General features: G+C 40.5%; 1 protein-coding gene across 3 annotated transcripts in view; it reads right to left on the reverse strand.

The window, feature by feature from the left end:
* LOC131243331 (uncharacterized) overlaps positions 1–27,743 on the reverse strand; it is a 130,434-nt gene that overhangs the window by 30,470 nt on the left and 72,221 nt on the right. For all 3 annotated transcript variants that reach the window (XR_009170024.1, XM_058242606.1, XM_058242605.1), the window contains exons 15-21: positions 26,988–27,081; positions 26,783–26,866; positions 26,545–26,701; positions 25,704–25,909; positions 8,447–8,491; positions 8,166–8,194; positions 7,958–8,079 (exon numbers count right to left, since the gene is read on the reverse strand). Coding sequence is in view for 2 of the 3 variants with exons in the window: in XM_058242606.1 (XP_058098589.1) it covers positions 7,958–8,079; positions 8,166–8,194; positions 8,447–8,491; positions 25,704–25,909; positions 26,545–26,701; positions 26,783–26,866; positions 26,988–27,081 (737 nt within the window). In the remaining variant the exon portion in view is untranslated. The remainder of the gene's footprint in view (positions 1–7,957; positions 8,080–8,165; positions 8,195–8,446; positions 8,492–25,703; positions 25,910–26,544; positions 26,702–26,782; positions 26,867–26,987; positions 27,082–27,743) is intronic.

Consider the following 27,743-nt stretch of genomic DNA (forward strand, 5'->3'; position numbering starts at 1 on the left):
GTCGGATTAATTTCATATTTTAGGTTTTGCTTATTGTTATTATTTAGAACATCATGAACACTTTAGATTTCTTTGTTTGGTTTTTATTTTAGTTTACTTCATCGTCAAGTAATAGGTTGTGCACATGGCACAAGTTTAGGGGTATAGGGTTTTCCCTATAAATAGGCACCCCTTGTAGTTCTTTTGAATTCATTGAAGTTGAATAAAAATTCCTGCGTGGTTTTTCTGCTCTCTGAGTTTTTGAGTTGTGGAAAAATTAAAGTGGGTGCAAAGCCCTCCCTTTTCGAAAGGTTAACTACCGTGGTGCGAAGCCACGTTTATCCCAATCTGCCCCTCCATCTTATTTCATCCATCATACAACCATCTTCGCATCGAATCCATTTGTTTTGCAGCTGTCCATCCCTCTACAGCCAGTTTTTAGAATCTGACCCTGTAGGAGGGCTGAAACTTCGACGGAGCACCACGCCCAGACCATAGCTCCGATCAACGTGAGATTTGGAGGTTTTGCAGCCCAAGCCTGGCCGACCAAGGCCAAGGAGTCCTTTTCTGGATTCGTTCACCCACCACATGTGCGGCCAGCCTCGAGCGCACGTGCATGCACACCTAGCCCACTGTCCACACGCAAGGGCTGTCTCAGGTTCAGGTTTCTTCCTATTTTCCTCTTTTTTATACCTAATTTCATAAACCCTAACCCTAGATTACATTATCCATATTTGATTTGCCCCTTTTCTCACCCTAGGGTTCCTTGGATTGAAATTGGGGAATCCCTTGGATTATGGACTGATTCTTATGCATGTGTGGTTGATTTCTATTTTCCTTTGAGCATTGTTTGGTCCATAATTTTTACTAATCCAGTCCTAGCCTGTGTAGGCCTGGACCCGTACAGATTCCCCTTTGCTTGAATGTTTGGACTTTTGTGTGGGATGTAGAATTTTTATGTTATTGTTTCTGAATTAGTATGATCTAAGCCTGAAATCTTGCATATCATATTTTAATTTCATGTCCTGCATCATGGGCTTCGTTGTTATCTTGTTAAATGAGGCCAGCTCGGCATTTTTTCTAATCAATATTTTATAAAAAGTGTTTAGTTGACCAAATATGTCAAATAATCTATTCCACGCCCTTACTTCCTCTCCTTCATTTCTTTTTCTCTTCCTTCTTTCTCCACTTCCCCTCTCCTCAATACCACCACCCTTTTGTTGAAGGTTGTTTAAGCTTTTCCTAGGAGTATTGCAAGGGTTACTTCAGGGCCGTAGCGCCTGGTACTCGGATATTGGCTCGTGGCTTTTTCTATTCCATAAATTTCATTTCATTTGATTACTTCATACCTTGGAACGAACTATTCTTATAGAGAGAAACATGTAAAGGTTTCCTCAGGCCGGACGGAGATTCACATAAGAAACGCTCTTACGGTCTTATTTAGAGAGCATACACTTATGTTGTTATTTTGTTAGTCCCTTGACCGAAGGGTTCCTCATGGGGACTTCGGTCATCTCCCAGGAAAATTTTGAGGCATATAAAGTGAGTCCCAATGAGAGAGAATAAATAGGTGCTCCTTGGTTTCCAAAATAGAAACAGTATATCCCATGGATGATCCAAAAGGGATCCACATGTTAGTTTCTTAATTGAATACTGAAAACCAAGAAAGATCACTATTACAATCGGCCAGTCAATCATACTAGTGTGCCATCTTTTGTGTATGTTAGAATGGTCACATGTGTGACATGATCACACGTGTGGACACATGTTTGGGTCCGGTCTTTATGCATGGGTTGAGTATACATGAGCTTTTGAGTCTATGGTAGCATGCTTATTAATGTTTCTTGGTGTAAGGGTATTTTTGTAATTTCCCATTTTAAGTGAAGCCCCACAAATAAAACAAGAGGGGTGGGGGCGGCGTGAGTATTAAATCTCTCTCTCTCTCTCTCTCTCTCTCTCTCTCTCCCCCCCCCCTTACATTCCTTCTTCTAGATCGAGAACATGGTATCAAAGCAACTTTGATCCGGGTTTAGCTTCTTGATCTCTCTTCTTTACCTTATTTCCTCTCTTTTTATTCTTTTTTTATTCTCTAGTGGGCAACCCTAAAGTGTTTGGGGTTGATCTAACCTAATCTCTTCTGAGTGTTGTACCCACATGTGATGGGTGGTGAAATTGTGTTTAACAAGTATGTGTAAGGCCCGTTTTTGCATTATACCCACTTTATGGGACAAAGAGTGCCATCGTTCATCTAGTGTGCAATATACGTTACGTTACTTAAAGCATGAAATCAGATTTGAGGGCTGAAGATTAAGAAGTTCGTGAAGACCCTCCTTTATTGTGCTGATTGAGACAAGTTGAAGGTCGGAATCAAGTATTGATTTAGTACATCAGTTTGTTATAGAATTTGCGTTGAAGGAAAATTGTTGTTATTATTCAGATGGATTCCAAAAATGATCCCAAGAGCAGTATTTTATCCTCATCAGATTTGTTGCCCCTCCAAATAACATCAGTGAAATTGAATGGCACAAACTATCTACAATGGGCCACATCTGGAGAAATTTATCTGAGTGCACTCAATGGATTATTGATTATGGTGCTTCTGATAATATGACCAGTAAGCGTAATTTACTGCCCAAGTTAGTCCAGTCTTCACCCATTTTATCTGTTACCCTGGCCGATGGCACTTCAACTAGCGTATCTGGTGAGGGTTTTGTATGTCCTACATCAGATGTTTCATGGTCATCAGTTTTGTATATTCTAAAGTTCCCATTGAGCCTATTATCTATAAGTAAACTAACCAAATCCCTAAATTGTTCTATCAAAACTTTTCCTTCTTGTTGTGAGTTTCAAGATCTAAAGACGAGGAAGATGATTGTTGAAGGGCATGAATCTAATGGACTCTACTATCTCGAGAATGAAACGACTGAAGCTGGAGCTGCATTGCAAGCTAACATTTCTCCAGATCAATGGCATTCCAGGCTTGGGTACCCATCCTTAGCTAATTTGAAGCCTCCTATCCCGTCTTTGTCCTATGTGTCTAAATTAGAATGTGAAGCTTGTGAGTTAAGCAAGCATCACAAAGTGTCTTTCCTTTCCCGTGAAGATAAAGTTAGTGATAAATCTTTTTATTTGATACATCTAGATGTTTGGGAGCCCGTTCATATTTCTAGTTTATCTGACTTTAAATATTTTGTCATTTTTTGTAGATGATTGCTCTAGAATGACATGGTTATATTTGATGAAAGATCGTTCTAAGGTGTTTATGTGTTTCAAAGAATTTCATGTCCAAATCCAAACTCAATTTGGTGCAAAAGTTTGTTCTAAGATCAGATAATGCCGAGTACAAATCAAATCTTTTTCACTCCTATTTCTTATCTGATGGGGACATCACACGCACACGCACGCCCTCTACGCACGTATGCAAGGTGGAGGGCCCCACCATCGATCTGGATCGATGACGACGTCCAAGGGGGACCCCCTAGCTAGGGGACTGTGTTTTGGCTCCTTGGAGTGGACCCGATCGTCATGTGAATCCTACCATGGGATCTCATTATCGTGGCCCACTATTCGAGATGATCTAGTACATTGGGTTTTGCTTATTATTGCTATTAGGAATATTATGGACGGTTTAGATTGCTTTGATTAGTTGTTATTTTTTATTACTTCGTCTCCAAGTAATAGGGTGCGCACATGGCGCGAGTTTTGGGGTATAGGATTTTATAATAAATAGGCACCCCTTGTAGTCTTTTTTTCTCATTGATGATTGAATAAAATTTCTGCATTTTCCTACTCCTCTCTAAGTTGTGAAAATTTAATTGGGTGCGAAACTCTCCCTTCTTCGAAGGGCTAAGTACCGTGGTGCGAAGCCACACCCATCCCGATTCGCCCCCACCTTCTACCATCCATATTCCTCCTCCTACAGTCATTCCACCTGCAAATCTATCGTTATTTTGCAGCCGTTCCTTCTCTACAGCAAATTTCTGGAATCTGGCCCTACAGGAGGGCTGAAACTTCGGCGAGCACCATGCACGAACCGTACGTCGGATCGGACCGAAACTTGGGGGGTTTGTAGTCCAACCCTAGCCGACCAGCCCCAAGGAGGGGGTTTTTGAGTTCGTGGGCCCCACGCACGTGCGGATTGCCCTCAACGCACGTGCGTCAGGCGTGGCCTAGTATCCACACGCACGGGCGGTCTTCAGGTTCACTCTCTCCTCTCTTTCACTCCTCTCTTACCTCATTTCCCTAACGCTAACCCTAGATTGTCTTAAACTCCCAATTTCTTTGCCCTTTCTTCAACCCTAAGGTTTCCCAAATTGAAACTTGTGAATCCCTTGGATTGGGGAAATTATTCATATGCATGTGTGGCTGAATCTACTCTCCTTTGAGTATCGTTTGGTCTATAATTTTAATTGATCCAGCCCTAGCATGTGTAGGCCTGGTCCCGCATAGATTCCCCTTGATTCAGTGCTTAACTTTATGTGGGATGTGAAATCTTGTGTGATTCTTTTGAACTAGTATAATCTAAAGCCTAGAATCTCGCATATCATGTTTAAAATTTCATGTCCTGCATCAAATTTGGTATCAGAGCTTAGGATTTTCATAGGAGATTGTATTGCATGTTTAGGGTTTAGTCTACTTACGTTTAATTTGCATTAACTCTCATCATATAGGGCTATTTAGGACCCATCATTCACATTAGGGGATGCTGAATTTTCTGCTGTCAGAAAATCCCCAAATTTCTTGGCTGAATTTTCTGTTGATAGACTCTTTGGGCAGTTAGGTTACTGGAATTTAGTAGCATTGTGTAGCTTCCCTCATATAGAGTCCAATAAGATCATTTAGTCCCATTTAGGTACATATAGTTGTGTTAGAGGGTCTTTGAGTTGAGTGAGCAATTGTATGCCCACACGTACTAGTCGTGGTTTTGGCTTGCACCCTACACTAAATATGGAGCAATTGCAAGAATCAATGAACAATATAACCAGACAGTTTGAGTCTTTGGGTAGGCGCTTGGAGCAACGTATGGACCAATGCTTTGAACAGCTTAATGTGAGCGTTACCCAATTAGAGACCTCCGCCCGGGCAAACCCCACCATTGGGGAAGATGCCCAATCTCAGGCAGGTGGTCAAGAGGACAGACCAAGGAATGGAGGTAGCCAAGGAATTAGTCATGGGCGCGTACCCGTGCACCCACACTGTGAGGGGCATCATGATTATTATGACCCAGATGCGCAACTCCTCAAGGGAGTTAGAGTAGAAGCCCCTACATTTGATGACCACTTGGACCCTAAGGCTTTTCTAGATTGGTTGGCGGATATGGACCACTATTTTGAGTGGTATGACATGTCGGATGCTCGTCGAGTCTGATTCGCCAAGATGAAGCTTCAGGACCAAGCAAAGAGGTTTTGGGCTATTGTAGAGCGAAAAAAAGAAAGGTCGAGGGAGACCCCAATAGTCCATTAGGGAGAAATGAAAGAAACTCTTAAGGAGAAGTACCTCCCTTTCTCTTATCACTTGAGGTTGGTTGAGGAATGGCAATCTCTTCGACAAGGTTTCATGGGTGTTGCTGAATACATTGAGAAGTTCAAAGAGTACTTGACCCGATGTGAAGTGGATGAGGACCTTGTACTCACTCTTGCTCAATTTAAGACGGGACTCCATTCTGACATTAGGAGAGAATTGCTCGCTAAGGATATGGACACTCTTGAACAGATGTATCAAGAAGTGTTGGAGATCGAGCAATACCTCAAAGCATCTGTGGGAAGGCAGTTTGAGTCTCGTGATTCTGGCGCTAAGGCCAACCCTTTTGGGGATAAACCTGACACTGGATATCAGTACAAGCCTTCCAGTAGTTCTCAATCTAGGCCCAAGGATGATAAGGGTAAAGAAGTTGTTGGATCTATCTCACGCAGAAGCGATGCGACTAGGTGTTTTAGATGTCAGGGGTTTGGTCACTTTACCCACCAGTGTGACATGAAAGAGGGCACTAAGGTATTCTTTATTGAGGGGTAAGCGGAAGTAGTACCCTCAAAAAGTGACGATGAAGAGGAAGAATATGAGCCAGCAGAAACCCCTAGTGATGAGGAAGAGAGAGCGCAAGAGTCCGCGACCCTTGCAGTTGTGTGTTGCGCCTTTTCACAAGTAAAGAATACCAACGATTCGCGCCACAACACGATCTCCGATACTTACACAAAATGTGGTGATAAGAGCTGCAAGATGATCGTGGATAACGATAGTTGTGCCAACGTGGCATCAACTAGCACTGTGAGCCATCTGGGCTTGAAGCTTGAAGCCCATCATTAACCCTATGAGTGTCTTCGGTTGATGAAACTTTTATTCCAGTCTCGCACCGTTGTCTTGTTCCTATTCAGTTTGGATTATATAAAGACACATTTTGGTGTGATGTTGTTCCTATTCAGTTTGAGACATATAAACCTAAGAAGCCTATTGATATTGTCCCTATGTCCCTGTCCCATAGGCCATCAGAGTCTGCAGAGTCCTTTACACATCACATTCATTCATTGCATCAAGAAATCAGGCAAAAGATCAATACTAGTAATGAACATTACAAAATTTCTGCAGACCAACATAAATGATTCAAGGAATTCAATGTAGGGAACTCTGTGATGGTCCGCATCAGGCCAGAACGGTACCCTTAGGGAGCCATTCATAAATTAAACACGCGTAGCACTAGACCATTCAAAATTATAAAATGAAACGGTCTCAATGCGTATGTGGTAGATCTTCCACCTTCCATGAGAATTAGTTCCACATTCAATGTGGAGGATCTAGTTGCATTTCAGGGGACCTCTGATACATTGTCCAACCCCTCACCTAACCATCCTAATTTCCCTAACCCTAACCCTAGATTGTCTTAAACTCCCAATTTCTTTGCCCTTTTTTCGACCCTAGGGTTTCCCGAATTGAAACTTGTGAATCCCTTGGAATGGGAAAATTATTCCTATGCATATGTGGCTGAATCTACTCTCCTTTGAGTATTGTTTGGTCTATAATTTTAATTGATCCAGCCCTAGCATGTGTAAGCCTGGACCCGCATAGATTCCACTTGATTGAGTACTTGACTTTATGTGGGATGTGGAATTTTGTGTAATTGTTTTCAACTAGTATGATCTAAAGCCTGGAATCTCGCATATCATGTTTAAAATTTCATGTCCTGCATCATTATCTCATGGCATCATTCATCAAACATCATGTGCATACACACCACAACAAAACGGAGTTCAGGTTTTCCACACATTTAATTATGGCGTTCATGGTAAGGCCAAAAAAAAAAGTATTTCAAAGGTCCTTGTGTTAATATTAAGTGCCCTGAAAAGGCAAGGTTAAAGCATTAAATGTTTTAATCTGGAAAAATGTCCTTGGAACTTCTTATAGATATTGGCATGTTAGGTGGAAGACCAAAAGACTCCTATTGAAGTTAGCCATCGTCTCCATTGTCAAAGTTCTAAACCTTCTGACTATCCAAGATATTGTTGTTTGATAGGTAGGCTAATCTACTTAACAATTACTCAGCCCAATATTGCATATGCATTTAGCATGGTTAGCCAGTTCATGCACGTTCAGTGCTCTCACCATCTTAAAGCATTTTATTGTATCCTTTGGTGTCTTAACTCTGCTTCAAGAAAATGCATATTATATTCTAACCATGGTCAGCAGAACTTGAGTGGGTATTGTGATGTTGATTAAGCTGGGTCATCAAATGAAAGAAGATCAACTAGTGGGTACTGATGCATTGTACATTTGTGGGAGGATATTTGGTGATATGGAAGAGCAAGAAGAAAACTATTGTTGCTATCCTTTGAGAAAGCAAAATATCGAGCGATTGCAAATGCCACATGTGACCTTATGTGGATTAAGTCTCTCCTATAGTAAATGGGTTTCTATGCAAGAAGCAAATCGCCACAGAGTATGAACTGTGAAAATAAAAAATAAAATAAGAGAACCAAAGACAATATACCTGCAGCCTGGTTCAGAGCACGGAATGCTTGGTGGCAGTACCACTCACTCCCACTTAGAAGATTTTTGGATGATTTATACGTGTCATTGTATCTCTTCTTCAGCACTACTTGAATGTCACTTCTGTTTACATGTTTAAATCAGTCAGCAAGATCAAATCAAGGGCAGCGGGTAAATCATTTTCAGAAAATTCCAAAAAGATTGCTTACTTGTTCGGAAATGGAATGCCAACAATTACCTAAGTTGATCAAGGATAACAAAGATATATAAATACATGTGTAATCAAAAGGACGCCATACAAATACATTTAATTTTATACTAACACTGCATGTGAATTCTGGTCATTGGGCTCCAGTTGGTTGCTGGAAAACAGTTACCAGGATCTGAAATTATAATGTCTTAAATCTGACAGAACATTTCAGATTCCACATTATTGGTCTTTAGAGCATATAAGAGCATCTGCAGACATCGAAGAGAGTATGAAGGATACAACCACACGAGCATTTTCATCAGAAAAATCAATCCCTTCTGATACCTGCAGTATTAAATAACAAAGAAAACATTACCACTTCAATGATATTGAGATCCTGGCATGCTACTGTTAGATTCAATTGCTTCTATTATTCATTGACATAAGTGCAGAATAGATAACCATGTCACATTGTTATTTAAAGTTTATAGAGGCCAATTAATCAGGCGAGTGCTGTAGCAATAACTTCTATAGTGCTTTATCTTCTTATGGCCATTTGCATCTCCTGTGTAGATGTCTATGGAAAACCCTATATGCTTGTATATCTCAGTTCAACTGGTGGAAACATGTCTTACACTGTCAATCTTTCTCATGGGAGAAGGTTCTTGGGAGGGATTCCTTAACCCCCTTTAAAATTAATATATAATTACATTCAAGGTCATGCTAGTCGCCGGGCCGCCACTATTGGGAGCAATTCCATTATTCCCGAGTGATCTGCTCTGCCAATTGTTTCCAAACCATTCAAAGGACAAGGACCTGGAAAATGATACGATCTATCTAAAGATAAGGACAGTTAAGATGCACCCACTGTGGAAAAAGGAGGTACATCAGAGAACATTGGTTGATCCTAAACTCAAGTCTTCTCCCGAAGGAATTCCAATCAAAGCCAAGGGTCAATATTATTACTGTTGAGGGGGAGCAAGATTTCACTAATCCTAGCATAAGCAGTTTTGCTCATGACCCAAGTGATAAAGCCAACAGTGATCTTCAGCAACAATTGAAGCTCTTAAAGCTTCCTTTCCTTTTGCTACACCAGGGAGCAACCAAGAATACTTGTATCTGCAAGTCACATTTTTCAGTCTTTGTATACATCCTGGATCATTGATTCAGGAGCATCTGACCATATGACTAGTGCCAAAAATGGTTGCATCTAATTTCTTCCATTTCAGGCAATATTAAGCTTGTAGATGGGTCGTTTTTCAAGGTTATTGGAAAAGGAACTTATCGTCTTTCAGAGTCTTTATCCATACCGTTAGTAGTTCATATTCTTTCTTTTCCCCCTCAAACATGTTATCCATTAGTGCCTTTGACCAAGCAACAAAACTTTTTGTGTTGTGTTTTTTTTTCTCTCTCTCTCACTGTATTATCCAGGATCTAGAAATGAAGAAGAGGATTGGTGGTAATTGTGAAGATCATGGCATTTATTTTCTGGATAGTATTCACAACTTCCAATGTGAAACTTATCAAATAAAAAAACATTGCTGAAGTTCTTGTCTTGCTAGCAATAATAAAAGCACTCGCTCATTTACCTTATTGATTCTTATGTTTGGGGACCTGCTCCAATTATATCTACTTCTGGTTTCAAATGTTTTATTTCAGGGATGAACTTCTGACAATTACGAGATTGTTAATAAGGTAGGTTTAACCCAATATGACACCAAGATAAAGTGCTTCATTTCAACAATGCCAGGAAATATCTACATCATGATTTACAAAATCATTTTCTAGAACATGGAGTAGAATTCCATGTCATTGTGTCCTTATATCTCGCAACAAAATGGTGTTGCAGAATAGAAGAATCATTGCCTCTTATAGAGGTAACGAGGCCTTTATTGGCCAGCATGTCAGTTTTTTAGTCTTATTGGCATGAAGCTAATTTTATGGCAACCTATGTGATCAATAGAATTCCCACCAAATTCTTGAAGGTAGTTATCCCTTGAAAATTTTGAAACCAGACTTACCTCTACCATACCTCCTAGGGCCTGCATAATTTGTAATTTACACTATAAATAGGCTGTAAATGGATAATTAGTACTTACCTCCGTATTTACATGGAACTGCAGCCACTTGATGGTGGCTTGACGTTGACAGGAAGCTTGTTGCGAATAGAGGTGTACACGAGTTGAACCGAGTCGAGCTTGGCACAGCTCAACTTGGCTCGGCCACTAGCTGACCCCAGCTCAAACTTGGCTCGACTCGGTCCTCGAGCCTGACTAGCCAGCTCGGCTCGGTTCAATCAGCAGCTCAGGCCAGTTCAAGCTGAGTTCAAGCCAAGATCGAGCTGAGTTCACCTTTGCAGTATTTTCACAAACACATGGACTGCACCTTCAAATTCTCACTGTATGTAAAACAACAACAGCCGTTTTACAGGTATTTCATCAAAAACCTTGTAGGCAACATCAAAATCAAGAAAAAGATGTATTTGTTTCATACACCGACCTTCCTTGCCACCAGCCGACACTTCGTTGAGTCATTTCATCAAACACTTGGTGAGCAACATCAATATCAAAGTAAACGAGTCACCGAACTGGTTCGATCCAAGTTCGATTCGAGTTGGGTTTGATCCGAGTCGAGTCGAGCTCAGGAAAGCTCGAACTCGATTCGAAATTTTTTCGAGCTCAAAAACAGCTTGACTCGGCTCGAACTCAGTTTCGAACCGAGTCGAGTCGAGCTTTTTCAAGTCGAGTCAAGCGAGCTAACCGACCTAACTCGGTTCATGTACAGCCCTAGTTGTGAAAGCTTCTATGCAGGAATCGAGAAAAAGAGACTTTTTCTCACTAAAATCTATGGGGCCCACTGGCATGTATGCATCCGATCTGCACCATCCATCCACTTTTCTCACTCATTTTAGGGCATAAGCCCAAAAGTGAGGCAAATCCAAAGCTCAAGTGGACCACAACACAGTAAACAAGAGGAGTCGAACACTTAACGTTTAAATCTTCTTTAAGGCCGCATAAGTTTTGGATCAAGCTGATATTTGTGTTTTCCCTTCATCCATGTTTGTGTGACATTATGAATGGGTTGGATGACAGGTACACATTCTTGTGGATCTTGTTCTTGTTTTAACTTTCAACAGTAGGCATTCAATTCTCCTTCTTTCCTGTAATGTGGCCCACTTGTGTTTTGTATTCGCCTCATTTTTAGGTTCATGCTATAAAACGAACACAGAGAATAGATGGTTGGTGTGGATCAAACGCTTACATAACAACCACAAATTGGGTCCAATTTCAACGCCTTTATATCACGTTTTTTTAGGCCAAATTCGAAGGTAAATTCCTCTCTTCCAAGCAGGTGTAATAAGTAACGATGATTTATTTACGCTTCGTTTACCATGTAAATTGAAAATCAAACAGGCCCCTAAGGTATCTAGGGTATGTTTGCTTCATCCATATTCTTGGTTCATCCTAAAATAAGTTAGGTCCTTGTCACGCCCCAGACTCTGTAACTGGACTCACAAGGAACCCGATAGCCAGTTCTAGGCGCGACAGCCTCCGTAGTACCCCATTCTCGGCTCCTGAGGCAGGTTCCGATCCTAGGATCCTACAAGGAGGATTTTCATAACAGCATAATCATTCCAATACGAGCATACCCAAGATCACAGCAAGTATATCTGAGAATAACAACGGGCACACATCACAAAATCCACTAAGAATTTGAACTTTTACAAGTTTACATCAGGCCCAAAAGGACATACATCAGATAAAAAGGAAAAGTGAGAAAGGTCGGCAACACTGAAGGTACGGGCGCTACGTGCTCAACTGGAGGAACAAGCGGTTGGGCCTTTGGTTGCCCACCAAAATAACTAAATTCTTGGGCTAGGTTGTAAGGCCCAACTTGCTTATCTTGAATACGATTCTCGCCCATGTGTTGGAGTAATGGGCTACCCACTATGCCCACCACAATGTATGGACTTGGTTGCCCTTATGTTTGGGCCCCAACCTTCCTTATGGGCCCATATTATTACATGTGGATTTGGCTGTATATTGCCCCTATTGGGCCTATGAATTATGTGTAGCCTTGGGCCACTTTATCGAGGCCCAACATGTGATGTATCTATATGCGGTGTTCGAAATATCGGTATCGCACAATGTATCGCACCCTTGGGATACAGATACGTATCGGTTATCGCACGGATATATCGTTTGTATCGCATAGTTTATCGCACTTTTTGGGAAACATGGGGAAACATTGGGAAAATGGTTGAATTTTTTAATGAAACTTTGAGGATTGTTAAAAAGGCCCTTAATACACACTTTTAAATCATAATATCTCCAAAAAAAAATGCACATAATAAATTTCCTTTGTATAAGTTCCTAAGTTATGCGATGTTTAACTGAACTAACGCAACTATTTTTAAATTGAACGGTGTAGATATTGCTCTAATATGATCTAATATGATCTCTAAAAATAGATAAACGGTGTAGATATAATAAATACATCACTTTGGGCCCATGTAACTTTGATCTCCTTTGAACCGTTCGTGCAACTGGAGCTCGAGGAGCATCAGTGCTCGTCTTTGCACGTCACTGACGCGGATTGCGTCCTACCCTTGCCCGTCTCTAGCCCTGAACCGAACGGGCAGTTGTGTGGGATGGGCCCACCTTGAATGTATGTGATCTATCCACACCATCCATTCGTTTTTCCGTCTAATTTAAGGGGTTGAGCCAAAAATTCAATCATATCCAAAGATCAAGTGGACCATACCAGAGGAAACAGCAGGGATAATGATATCCACTGTTGAAACCTTGTTAGGCCCAACAATGATGTTTATTTGTCATCCAACTTATTCATAAGATCGTACATACATGGATGAAGGGAAAAAATAAATATAAATTTGATCCAAAATTTATGTGGCCCCCAAGAAATTTTCAACGGTAGACGTTCAATTCAACTGTTTCCTATGGTGTGGTCCACTTGAACATTGTATATGTTTCATTTTTGGGTTGAAGCCCTAGAATTATCTATTAAAATAGATGAACGAAGCAGATAAAATACATAAATCATGGTGGACCATACAGAGTTTACTTAGCACACTAAGCGTAGTGAGTTACTCCGTACGGTAATTGGATTGCGTACTGAGTTACTCAGTATGTTTTTATCGTACCGAGTAAACTCAGTTGGGCCTACTATGAATTTATGTGGTTTATCCACACCGTCCATCCATTTTTACAGATAATTTTAGGGGTTGATCCCAAAATTGAAGTAAATACAAAGCTCAAGTGGACCATTACATAGGAAACAGTGTGGAATAATGATTTCCACCGTTGAAACCTTCATAGTGTCTAAAGTAATTTTTATTTGTCATCCAACCTGTTCGTAAGATCACAAAGACATGGATGAAGAGAAACCACAAACTTCAGCTTGATCCAAAACTTCTTTGGCCTCCAAAATTTTTTTAATGGTAGAGGTTCAATCAAACTGTTTCTTGTGGTGTGGTCCACTTGAGATTTTAATTTGCTTCGTTTTTAGGTCAAGCCCTAAAATTATCTTTTAACATAGATTAACGGAGTGGATAAAATAAATAAATAACAGCGGACCCCACACAGTTTACTCAGTACCCTAAGGGTACTGAGTTACTCAGTACGCAATCCGCTTCCAGCGCCGATTACTGAAGTCACGTCACCAAGTTACATGGGTCCCACCATGATGTATTTTTTCTATCCACACCGTCCATCAATTTGAACAGATCATTTTAGGGGTGAGCCAAAAAATGAGTCAGATTCAGAGCTCGAGTGGACCCCACCACAGAAAACGGTGGAGAGAGTGACGTTCACCATTAAAAATTTCTTGAGGGCCACAAGAGATGGATGATTAAGATGATATTTGTGTTTTCCATTATTCCATATCTTTCTGGACTTATGAACAGATTAGATCACAAATAAACATTATGATGGGACCTCAAGAATGCTATGAGTTTCAATGGTGGGCGTCACTCTCTCCGCTTTTTTCTGTGGCGGGGTCCACTAAAGATTTATATCTACACCATTGTTTGTGTCATGCCCTAAAAAATTATTTCCAAATTAATGATCGGTTTAGATATGACACACACATTACCGTAGGACCCACAGAACATGGACACCACTTTATATGATTGTACATTGAGTAACTCAGTACGCTTAGTGTACTGTGTAAACTCATGTGAGGTCCACCACGATTTATGTATTTTATCTGCTCCGTCCATATATTTTAATAGATAATTTCAGGGCTTTAGCCCAAAAATAAACCATATACAATGTTTAAATGGGCCACACCTTACAAAACAGTTGAATTGAACATGCACCGTTGAAATATCATTTTTGGCCACAAAAGTATTAAATTTAGATGACTAATAAACATCACTGCAGGGCCCATATGATCTTATTAAATTCGTATTTTACTTTAATCCACGTCCATATGATCTTATTAATGGTTTCGATGACTGATAAACATCACTGTAGGGGCCAAAAAGGTTTCAACGGTGGAAATCAGTGTCACCACTGTTTCCTGTGGTATGATCCACTTCCCGTTCTAATTTTTGGGATCAACCCATTAATTTATATGGGAAAATAGATGGACGGTTTGGATAAACCACATACATTAAAAGTGGGCCCCAACTGAGTTTACTGAGTACGATAGGAGCGTGCTCAGTAAACCACACCCGCGCCGATCCCCATTTTCACCCCTCCCGCCCCATCTTCTTCATTTTCCCTCTCTGTCACGAGCGCTCTCCCTCTCCTTCACGCAGCGAGGTACTCTCTCTCTCTCTCTCTCTCTCTCTCTCTCTCCTTCACGCAACGAGGTACTCTTTCTCTCTCTCTCTCTCTCTTTCTCTCTTTCTCTCTCTCTTTTCTAATTCAAAATTTTTTGATTTTCCACAACCCACGGCATCGGGGTGGGTTGTATTGGTGATATCGGCGATATCGACGATGTATCGCATGATGTCGACGATATATCGCACGATATCGACGATAATATCGTACGATATCTGAAGTTTTGGATTTTTGGTATCTTCCGGGTGTTATCAGCAGAGTTTCGTCTCGCACTGGTGCGATACCGATAATATCGGCCGATAGTATCGAGGCCCAACATGTGATGTATCTATATGTATATAGCTGCCCATCTCTTTCTTATGGTGATGCTCGGGCCACGGGCCTTAATCCTGGGCAGATTATTACTAGGCCGCCTTCAGGGGACAATGGTGGTTGAATGCCCACCTTGATATGCCCCTCTAGGCCCTTGTTAGGCCCATTCTTGCTTCTATGGGTGGTTAAAGGTCCATCATAGACCATTGCTAGGCCCTATCCTTACACCACCCATCCTCAAAACACCACCCACTAACCTAAAAAGCCTACTAACCCTACAACATTGTTTCTAACGCCCTATTGCTATGATTGCTCTTCTCTATCCAAGGCAAGAGAGAGATGATTGCTTGCCTTAAAATCCCCTTTCTCTCTCTTTACCTCTCATTCTCTCTCTCTCTCTCTCTCTCTCTCTCTCTCTCTCTCTCTCTTCTCTTCTTCTCCAACAATTTTTCACCCATTTTCCAGCCCTTCATCCTCCCTTCTACCCCATAATCCAGCCCTTAGTCTAGCATCTTGACCATTAAACCTCTTTCCTTGGAGCTTGAAGACCATCTTGGAGGTGTTTGCTTGAAGACTTTGTAGGTGGGTGTGCATGTAATTGCAAATTCAGATTTCTTCCATTTTTTTTACTTGTTCTTCCCTTTTTCTTTCATGTTGAAGCTTGTGGGGCTCATCAAATGATGGTGGTGGCCCCCAAGATTTCATGGATGGGGCTCATAGCCCATCTTACTTGCATGCATGTTCCATGCAAGGGGCCATTCTTCATGGACCCCTACATAGCTTTTTTTCTCTTTGATCAGGGATCTTTAGGTCATTTAGACCCTTGATCCTTGGTGGAGATTGCATCTCCACCATAGATCTCAAGTAGAAATCCTATGATCATGTAGATCTTGTATATCTTGTGATAGTGGAATGTGTGTGCATGAGTGATGAGGGGAAGGGCCTCAATGTGGCGAAGACCCTTCCCTTGTGGCCGAATCCTTATTTTTCCTTTGTTGATAAACTTCTTATCATGAGTGTGTGGCCCACCTTGTGGACCACAAATATCCAGACCATCCATGGAGGGTGGACGTCCATGACAGTCCACCCTTGGACGTTAGAGCCCCCTAATCCACCTATATGGGGCACATGCAAGGGGTATTTTGTAATGGGAAGGGTCTGGATGTTTGTGGGGCCCACTTGGGTGGTCCATATCATGATTTTCTTGGATTAAATCCCCTTTTAAATAGTGTTATATTTATTGTATTCAGTTATATGTTGCTGTCCAGAACTGTCTGGACAGATTTTTGGGTCATCTTGCGGCCAGAACCGGCCATCGGGTTCCTTGTGAGTCCGGTTACCGAGTCTAGGGCATGACAGTCCTCAATCAATGATTTGTGTGTTTTTAGGATATTCCAACCCTCAACAAAGGTTGTAAGAGCTATTGTCCTGTGAATTAAAAGTATGTTTCCAAATATGTTAAATTCTTTGAAAATATACATTTCTTCTCTATACAAGGCAAGTCTTACCTCCCACAATTATCCTAGTTCTTTTCCTCGATTGCAGATCCAAGCCACTTGCAGTTATCCTGGATCTACCCAAAATCCCCTAGTCAACCCCAACAAAAAATTGATGGTGTACATTTGTAGGAAGACAAAACCAGAAATTCTTATTTATCATCATCCATCCTCGATTGCAAATCCAGGCCACTTGCAGTTACCCATTGCTCTCCACAAAGGATCCTGCTCATGCACACCCCATCCCATCGGTGATTTTATATGTTAAAAATCATCATCTCCATCTTATCACGCATACTTATGATCCATTTCTTTTGTTCCTATACCCTGTCATGTTGAAGATGCCTTAACTGATCTTAAATGGAAAACTTTAATAATAATAATAATAATAAAAACAGTGCCTGCCTCGGAAAGATAGGGACATAGGATTTAGTTGATCCACCATTAGGAATCATGTGGTCATATACAAATGGGTTCATACCTTGAAATACAAGTAGGATGGTTCCATTACGAGATATAAAGCTAGACTTATCGTAAAAGCACTCACACAACAATATGGAGTCATGGAGTAAACTATGAGACTTTTACTTCAGTGGCCAAACTATATTCTGTTCATATTTTTTATTCCTTGTTCTTAACTGAAGCCATTAGTAAAATTAGATGTGAGGAATGCATTTCTTCATGGCTAGCTTCATGAAGATAAATACATGGCTATGCCTCCACGTTTTAGACCTTAGGGGGACAAAGGCAAGGTTTGTAAGTTACGACGGCAATTTATGTATTAAAACAACCCCCTTGCCTATATTGAAAAGTTTAGCAACACAACTCTAGTTCACTAAAAGGGAAAATGGCAGCACTACAATTCTTGTGGTTTATGTGGATGATATTGTTCTCGTAGGGAACAATCTCATGAGATTGCCAAAGTGAAGCCATTTCTGGCAAATGCATTCAATATTAAGGATTTAGTTCCTTTAAAATACTTTCTTAGATATGAGGTAGGCAGGTAGCAAAAGGTAAGGGGGATTCTTATATTTCAATGAAAGTACATGTTATTATAGAGAATGTTAGTGTATAGTGTATGTGGCTAGGCCCTTTTAATGTAAATGCATTTGCACACTTTCCTCTTCTCCTGCAGTGTACTATATGCTCGATTGTAATAAAATATTGTGTGATAGGGCAAACTAGCCTAACATAACATCTTTCCCAAACTCTCCTCCTCTCTCAATCTTCTCCTCTTTTCTTCACATTATAATCATCAAACCATTCTCTACTTGATATCAAAGAATAGATCCAGGCATTCCACATCCAACAGATCGAGAGGCAACACGTCACCTTGCTGACGTCAGCAGCCATACGGTTAATAACAGCATTATACGAACGCATGGACTCCGTTTGAGCTAAAGTTTAGGGTTTTGATAGATCTTGATTTTAGAAGATTTATCATAATTTTTTCAAAATTTTTTGGACCTCCTTTCATGGTATTTTGGGCGAAATAGAGAAGTTCGAAAATCGGGCCCATCTTCCATTTTTCTTTGATTTACCTCAAATCAGTAAGCTTTTCTTTGGTTTCTTTGCTCGAGATGGACCAAAATCTTCCTCCCAAGCTACCCATGGAGGATGTTTTACCTAAGATCCATGTTTAAGAGGGTTTTAACCTCAAATGAACGTGCGGCTGGGCCTTTTTTATTGAGTTTCGTGTTATTTTGGATGATTGCTATTTGCTTGAGGTTTATCTCTTATTACCTTGAAGGATTGAGTGAGATAGAGTTATTTGAACCATTCCTTCTTGGCATAGGTTTATCTCTCTTGGACTCTCCTATGGCTGACAAAGGGCCCTCATCTCTTGGCATAGGGTCTCTTGAATCCAACTCCTTGCAAATTACCTCCACTAAGTTGAATGGTGACAACTATCTTCAATGGGCACAATCTTAAAAGTGTTCTTAGGAGCCCGTGAGAAGTTGTATATTTTGGATGATCGTTCAAGCTCTACAAATGTTACTTGCAAGTCTTGGACAAAGGAGAATTATCAAGTTATTGCATGGTTGTTGAATAGTATGGATTCCTTGATTAGCCACTCAGTGATGTTTTTATCCTTGGCTAAAGGCATTTGGGATACGCTTCATGATATGTTCTCAAAATCTCAAAAAATTTCCCGGGTATTCCAGCTTATTCAAGAAATTGGTCAGTTCCAACAAAATTCAAGATCATTAAAAGATTACTATTCGACGCTTCGGGTATGTGGGATGAGTTGGACCTGTATCAGCCTCTTCCTTCCAAATGTAAAGAGGATCATGAACATGCCCATAAGCAGCGGGATGATACTCGTATCATGCAGTTCCTAGCTAGGTTGAATTCCGATTATCTTCATGTTCGAGATCAGGTTGTTATACAAGATCTTCTTCCTCCATTGACGACGGTCTATGCCAAGTGTCAGCGCACTACTGTCTCTACTCTTCCTTCTCATTCATTTGTGCCACCAGAGCGTTCGGCACATCTTGCTAGCGATCAGTCCTCTCTTGGCCTTCAGGTAATCATCCTTGAGTTCAGGGCACATTTCTAGTTTTGGTGATCTTGGTAGAGCCGCGAGGGAGATCGCAGTTGTGGCGGTCATAGTCTTCATGGTTGTGGCGGATGTGGACGAGAACGTGATGGTTCCCGTATTTATTCACATTACAGTAGAACTAATCACAGCGTTACTTATTGCTGGCAGATCCATGGTCGTCCTACGTATGCCGCTACTCCTGTTGCATCCACAGTTGGTCCTGAGACACAATCTTCCACCCCGACAGCTAAGCAGTCTACTTCAAGGGAGTCTCTCATCATTTCTCGAGCTGCATATAATGCCCTTATGCGGCTTCACGTTCATGATATTCCTGAGCCATCTCACGCAGCTTCGACCCAGCCAGGTACTGCTCTTCTTGTGTCATCCTCTCCTACCTCCTGGGTCATAGACTCTGGAGCTTCCTCCCATATGACTGGTAAGTCTCAATTCTTTTCCTCTTATTCTCCTTCTCCCCACACTCAGTATGTCACAGTCGCAAATGGAACCCAAACTCCCATCTCTGGGATTGGTTTCATCTCCCTTTCTTCTTCCTTGTCTTTGTCCTCAGTCTTGCATGTGCCTCATTTTCCATTAAACTTATTGTCTGTTAGCTCTCTTACTAAATCATTAAATTGTTTAATTGCCTTCTTCCCTTCTTATTGTTTATTTCAGGACCTACAAACAAAAAGAGTGATTGGTGGGGGGCATGAGTAAGGAGGCATTTATCATCTTGATGATACACCCGTTGCCGCTTCTAGTACCTTTTCTCTGGATAGAGAGTCCATGACTCGGTGGCATGCCGCTTAGGCCACCCATCAATAGTTAGATTGAGAATTTTGTTTTCCTCCTTATTTGTCACTAAACCGTTATTGATGGGGACATCACGCGCACTCACGCCGCCCCCCTACGCGCGTACGTACGTAGAAGGAGGACCCCACTATTGATCTGGCTCGATGACGACGTTCAGGGAGGGCCTCCTAGCTAGAAGTAAAGTTTTGGTTCAGAAAAGTGACCCAATAGTCAAGAAAAGCCCACCATGGGATCTCATGATCGTGGCCCACTCGTCGAATTGGTTTTATATTTTAAGTTTTGCTTATTGTTATTATTTAGAACATCGTGAACGCTTTAGATTTCCTTGTTTGGTTTTTATTTTAGTTTACTTCATCGCCAAGTAATAGGTGTCGCACATGGTGCGAGTTTTTGGGTATAGGATTCTCCCTATAAATAGGCACCCCTTGTAGTTCTTTTCATTCATTGAAGTTAATAAAAAAATTTCTGCTTTATTTTTCTACTCTCTTAGTAAGTTGTGGAAGAATTCAAAAGTGGGTGCGAAGCCCTCCCTTTTCGAAGGGCTAACTACCGTGGTGCGAAGCCACATCGATCCCAATTCACCCCCATCTTCCATCATCTTTTTTTCCATCTTCCCTCACCATCCGTACTTCGAATTTGTCCTTTTGTTGCATCAGATTTCTTCATTATAGCAGGTTTCCAGATTTCGGCCCGCAGGCGAGCTGAAACTTTGGCGGAGCACCATGCATAAACCGTACATCGGATCGAGCTGAGATTTGGGGATTTTGGAGTTCATCCCTGGCCGACTAGGGCCAAGGTGGCCTTTTTCTGAATAGTGGACCCCACACACGTGCGGCCGGGATCACACGCACGTCCGTCTGGGCCATTGTTGCTGTCCACATGCAGGATCATCTTTTGGCTCAGGTTTTTATCCTCTTTTATCCTCTCATAGCCGTTTTTCATGAATCCTAGCCCTAGATTACATGATCCCTAATTAATTTGCCCCTTTTTATCACCGTAGGGTTCCTTGAATTGAAATTAGGGAATCCCTTGGATTAGGGACTAATTTTTATGCATGAGTAGTTGATTTTATTTCCCTTTGACATCGTTTGGTTTATAATTTTTATTGGTCCAGTCCTAGCCTATGTCAGCTTGGACCCGCATAGATTCCTTTTTTTTTTTTTTAAATTGAATGTTTGGATTTTCATGTGGGACGTGGAATTTGTGTGATTGTTTCTGAATTGGTAGGATCTAAGCCTGAAATCTTGCATATTATATTTAATTTTCCATATCCTGCATCAGTTATGTAGTGATATTTGTGAATTGTCTAAACATCATCGTGCTACGTTTCATCCTAGCTCTTTTAAGAGGAAATCTCAACCTTTTGTTTTGGTTCACTCGAATGTCTGGGGAACAACTCTGGTTACCTCCACTTTTGGATTTAGATATTTTGTTACCTTTATTGATGATTATTCACGCATGACTTGGATTTATCTTTTGAAATCTAAAAGTGAAGTGTTTAATGCGTTTAAAATGTTTTATCACGAAGTGTGCACTCAATTTCAATGTTCCATTAACTCCATTCTAATAATTGGGGGGGGGGGGGGGGCAAATACATGTCTATTGCCTTTCTGTCCTTCTTGGAGGAACATGGTATTTTGTCTAGGACGTCGTGTGCTCGAACACCTCAACAAAATGGTATTGCAGAATGAAAGAATCTTCATCTACTTGAAGTTGCTCGTACCCTTCTGCTTGGTATGCACCTACCTAAACATTTTTGGGGCGATGCTCTTCTAACTGCTACTTTTCTTATTAATTGTATACCTTCGCGTATCCTGCCTTACAAATCTTCATTTACTATAGTGTATCCTCATGATAATCTATTTCCTCTACCACCTAAAGTTTTTGGTTGCACATGCTTTATTCAAATTTTGGATGGAAGTAATGATAAACTTAGCCCCAAGGCAATTAAATGTGTCTTTCTAGGGTATACTCGAGTCAGAAAGGGTATAAATGTTTTGACCCGTTGACTTGCAAGAAATGTCTCTGTCGAAGTAACCTTCTTTGAGGATATTTCTTTTTTCTCCGCTCCAGGCCAATCCCTCGGTGATCCTCTTGCGAGTCAAGGGGAGTATAACTCTTATCCTCTTCCTCTTTCCATTAGTGATCATGGGAAAACTCCTCTCCCCTCTGTTCAGCATCTTGTTGGTGATTTGGGTGACCCTAAGCCTCTACGGGTGTATCATCGTCGAGATAAATCTTCACACACTCAACCATCCACCCTTCCGCTCACTTTGAATGTTAGCTCAGGTGACTCTCCTACCTGGAGTTTAGATCTCCCCATTGCCTTGCGCAAAGGGTCACGATTTTATACTCAACACCTCATTAGTAATTTCGTTTCATATGATCATCTTTCACCATATTTTCAATTGTTTACAGCTTCCCTTTCATCACTGACTATTCTCGGTCTCTCTCACATGTTCTTCAAAGTCCTGACTGGACGAAAGCGATGATGGAAGAAATGTCTGCACTTGAGAAGAATCATACTTGGGACCTTGTGTCACTTCCTTTAGGACATAAACCTGCTGGATGTCTATGGGTTTATAAGATCAAGTTTCTTCCAAATGACTCCATTGATCGCTATAAAGTTCGTCTTGTTGCTAAGGTTACACACAGACTCATGGTGTGGATTACTTCGAGACATTCTCTCCAGTGGCAAAGCTTAATTCGATTCGCGTTGTGATCTCCTTGGCAGTTAATTTATCATGGCCCTTGTTTCAACTTGATGTTAAGAGTGCATTTCTCCATGGGGACCTTGCAGAGGAAGTCTACATGCATCAACCTCCTAACTTTGTTGCTTCTCACAACCCTGCGCTTGTATGTCGGTTGAAGAAGGCTCTTTATGGACTCAAACAATCCCCACGTGCATGGTTCGAAAAATTCAGTCAGGCTCTCTTGGAGTTCAGCTTTGTTCGTAGTTATGCCGATCATTCTCTCTTTATATGTCATCGATCGACGAGCATCATGGTTCTCATTGTCTATGTGGATGATATTGTTCTGTCCGGTAGTGATTCTGTTGGAATGAGGGAGGTCAGAGTATTTTTTAAGACCAAGTTTGAGATCAAGGATCTTGGTCCTCTTCGCTACTTCCTCGGAATTGAAGTTAGTCGCTCATCATCCGAATTGGTCTTGTCACAACAAAAATATGTGCTTGATCTTCTCATGAAGACCGGCATGTTAGGGTGCAAGCCCGCTACCACTCCCATGGATACTTCGCAGAAGCTTTGACCAGATGATGGTGCTCTCCTTACTGATCCCAGGATGTATCGACGACTTGTAGGACGGCTTATTTACCTAACTATTACTCACCCAGATCTCTAATTTGCGGTGGGCGTTGTTAGCCAATTCATGCAAGCTCCCCATACTTCCCATCTCATGGGTGTCTACTGCATACTTCGGTATCTAAAATCAGCCCCGGGTCTTGGCCTCCGCTTTCAGTTGCATGGTCATCTTCATCTTTCTGACTATTCCAATACTGATTGTGCTAGTGCTTATGATCGTCGCTCTACATCCAGCTTTTGTACCTTCCTAGGTGGCAATCTTATAACATAGAAGAGCAAAAAGCAACCGATTGTTGCTCGGTCCTCAGCTGAAGCAGAATATCGTGCTATGGCTCATGCGACGTAAGAGCTCATGTGGCTTCGCAACCTTCTTAAAGAACTTGGCTATCCTCATTCGGATCATGATCCTCTTCACTGTGACAACCAAGCGGCCATCCATATTGCTCGTAACCCTATTTTCCACGAGCGAACCAAGCATATTGAGGTCGACTGTCACTTTATTCGAGAGAAAGTAGCTTCTAAGGAAATCGTCACCCCTTTTGCTCAATATGGGGATCAACTTGCTGATGTTCTTACAAAGTCCTTGAGTCGAGATGCTCTTCATCGTGTTCGTGACAAGTTGGGCATGATCAACATCTATGCTCCAACTTGAGGGGGCGTATAGAGAATGTTAGTGTGTAGTGTATATGGTTAGGCCCTTTTAATGTCAGTGCATTTACACACTTTCCTCTTCTCCTATGGTGTACTATATGCTCTATTATAATAAAATATTGTGTGATAGGATAAACTAGCCTAACACATCTTTCCCAAACTCTCTTCCACCTTCTTCTCTCTCAATCTTCTCCTCTTTTCTTCACATTATAATCATCAAACCATTCTCTACTGTTATGTCCTGCTCATAGGATTTGGGTTGCTTAGAGCTCATCCAGTAAAAACTACAATTGAGGTGAACCATTGGCTATATGAGAGATAGTCCAATGAGGTCGAAGATTCTGGCATGTATCTTAGTCTTATGAGACATCATATACATCTAACACCCAGGCACCTAGATATTATTTATGTTGTTGGTGGTGTGTCTAGTCAATTCATGCATTCTCCATGTTCTCATTGTCTAGAGGTAGTGTGTCGGATTCCAAGGTACCTAAAATCAGCTCCAAAAGGATCTTTTGTAATTCTAATCATGGCCACTTGAATTAGAGTGGGTATTGTGATGTTGATAGTGCAAGTTATTCTACAGACAAATGATTCCCTACTAGTTATTGAACATTTGTTTGGAGTAATCGTGTATCGTTAAAAAGCAAGAACCAATCAATAGTTGCCCATTCGTCGGCCAAAGCGGAATATCTTGCCATGTGGCCCATGCAACGTGTGAGATCATCTGAGTCAGATCTCCTCTTCACAAAATGGGATTCAATGTGCCTCTACCTATCCCCTTACATTGTGGCAATCAAGTTGTGATTCATTGCCTCTAATCCTACTTTCCATAAGAGGACAAAACATATTGAAGTTGATTGGCATTTTGTGAGAGAGAAAAATTGTCGCACACTCCATTTATTTGCTCCAAAGACTAGAAGGATGGCATTCTCACCAAAGCTCCTACTTCATCTCATTTGCATTATCTTATGGGCAAGTTGCATGTGCATGATATCTATGTTCCATCTTTAGGGGGAGCGTTGAAGAATAAGTGTCATGTGTAACAATGTTGAATGGTCCTATCACGCACCATACTAAGGATATTCTTATTTATGTTTTTTTTATCTTATGTATCTTTGGTTTCTATCTTTGTACCCAATTTCATTATAAATAAAACTATTTTGACTGAGAGAGGATAATAACAACTCTCTCTTCCCTTCCTCTAAGAACTCTCTTTTCCTTCATCTGTAATATCGTGATCTATCACTTGGCAATCATTGTATAGAAACATCAATCGATGAATGAAGAAATATCAGACTCTCAGTTTCTCATAAACTCAAGTTTTTAAGATTGGAAAGAATAAAACATAGAATCCCAAATACTTAAAAGCAATGGCATGCTTAAAGAACAATGAAATCGAAAATTTTAAAGTGACGAGTTGCAAGTAAATGACTCTGATATTATATATAGAAGCATTGCAAAGATATCACAAACAAAAGAAGAAATAGTTTTAGCAATGGAGGTGGTGTACCCACGAAAAACAGAAGTATATAGAACTACAAAGAAATGCCATTCACAAGTTCAATAATAATATTTATAAAAATAAAAAATAAAAAAAATAAAAAAAACAGGCACCTTTCCTCGGCAAACTGCAAGAAAAGCAGCTCCATTTACAAAATTTACTGGGAGCTCGTTGTTACTCAGGTTTTTAGAGTCTCGCTTATGATTCCTTTTGAGTTTCCAAGGAGCAGCTCCTTGGCCCAGAGATTTACCCTTTCCACGAATTGAATCATAATAACCCTTCAAAACAGGCTCAAAATCCTCCTGGTTTCCTCTTGGCTCTGGACAACACATAAACAATTAGACCTCCCAGAGTCAATTCCTTATGGTACAAAAACAATAAACTTAAACGTACATCAAGAAATACAAAGAGATTAAAAAAAAAAAAAAAAAAAAAAAAAAAAAAAAAAAAAAAAAAAAAAAAATTTAAAAAACGTTCCAATGGCATGCAAAAGATGCAAAGCCACATAATATTCACTATTCGAATGTTAGTTCGCTCCCAATATCTTTTCTGCTGGAACTAGAAAGCTAGCCAAATCTATCTAAAAACATAATATCACTTGTAGGAGATGTGTGAGTGTTTGTATGAGAGTGTGGGTGAGCGTAAAAGTAGTGTGCATGGCTGTGCATTGTAATGGGTGCTCTTATAGGACACCATATTGCTTGATGCATTAGGGTTTTTATTAATAGAACTTGAGGAGAGAGGCCTTTCTTAATCTCCCTCAATCCTTTCTTTTCTTACACATTTCCCTTCTCCTCTCCTCTCTACCATGGATTTTAACATCTCTAAAGAAATGCCATACTTCCTCACAATTCTAAAAGCAGTATATACTTCACAAAGATTACCCCTACATGAAAGCATGCAAATATTAGCCAAAAGTAACACAAGCACGCACGTGTACAAATGAACACTTACCAACAAAAAGGGATTTTTGTGCATTTAATCTAGACCATTGACCTGTTTGAACCCAACGAGTGCGTAGCTTTTCCAGCAACTTGTAGCTAGGAAAGAAAACAAGAGCACCACCTGGCACAATCTTGCAAATTTCCTCTAAAGAAACCCCAAGCGCATCCTTTATAATCAATGGTAAATTATTACTTATCCATAACTGCTCCCAAGGAAGAGAATCTCACGTCAAGGTACCACAGCTTACCTGAAAAGCATACCCATCAGCTGTTTTATAACTGGCATTCAACTGACAATTCCCTGGACCAGTAGAGATAACAGCAGCCCAAAGCTGCAAATAATGATGGCAATTAAATTATCAGTGAAGCTATTAAATTAGATCATGACATTAATAAAGAAGGCATGCAACTGAATCCAATGAGCAAAAACATTTTAAGAATCATAATTCACACCTGTGATTCCACATCTATAACATGTGGCGCTTCCATGCATGCTTCAAACTGAACGCCAAGTTCAGAAGCAAATGAGTTCATTGGCGAGAGTGTCCTGAATCACAAATAATATTAACTAATAATAGAACAGTACTACAACTCTGCATTGTATAACACTGAAGTAAACTCATCATAAAAGTAGGCAATGGTGACAATTTTAATAAAAGACACAGACTATGACCTAAAAGGGTTAAATCAATTAACAGTTCTTGCTAGCAAAAAGAAAAGAGTTCAGACTAATAGCTTAGTAGTATTTCTCGCAATAAATATAATCAGAGTAGAAGTTGACAAACACAAGTCATCATCAAAGTCATCGTTAGCAGCAATTGAACCAAGAGTAAACTACTTGAAGACTCATTGAAAGTCATAAACTGATATAGACTTTCAAAAATACCCAACCAGTATCTCATAGATTCATAATTGCATACAAGCTACATTCACTTCAAAAAAAAAAAAAAAGAAGAAAAAAGAAAAAAGATCATAGAAGCTATGTAGTGTGTTGTGTTCCTTTTAGTTTTAGTGATGCAGGACATGAAATTAAACATGATGTGTGAGATTTCAGGCTTAAAATCACCCTAGTTCAGAAAAAATTACACAAATTCCATATCCCACATAAAAAGTACAAACATTCAAGTAAAGGGGAATCTATGTGGGTCCAGACCTGCATAGGCTAAGACTGGACCAATAAAAATTATAAACCAAACGATGCTCAAAAGA

Source organism: Magnolia sinica, chromosome 4 (genome assembly GCF_029962835.1).
Source record: "Magnolia sinica isolate HGM2019 chromosome 4, MsV1, whole genome shotgun sequence".
NCBI classification, from domain to species: Eukaryota; Viridiplantae; Streptophyta; class Magnoliopsida; order Magnoliales; family Magnoliaceae; genus Magnolia; species Magnolia sinica.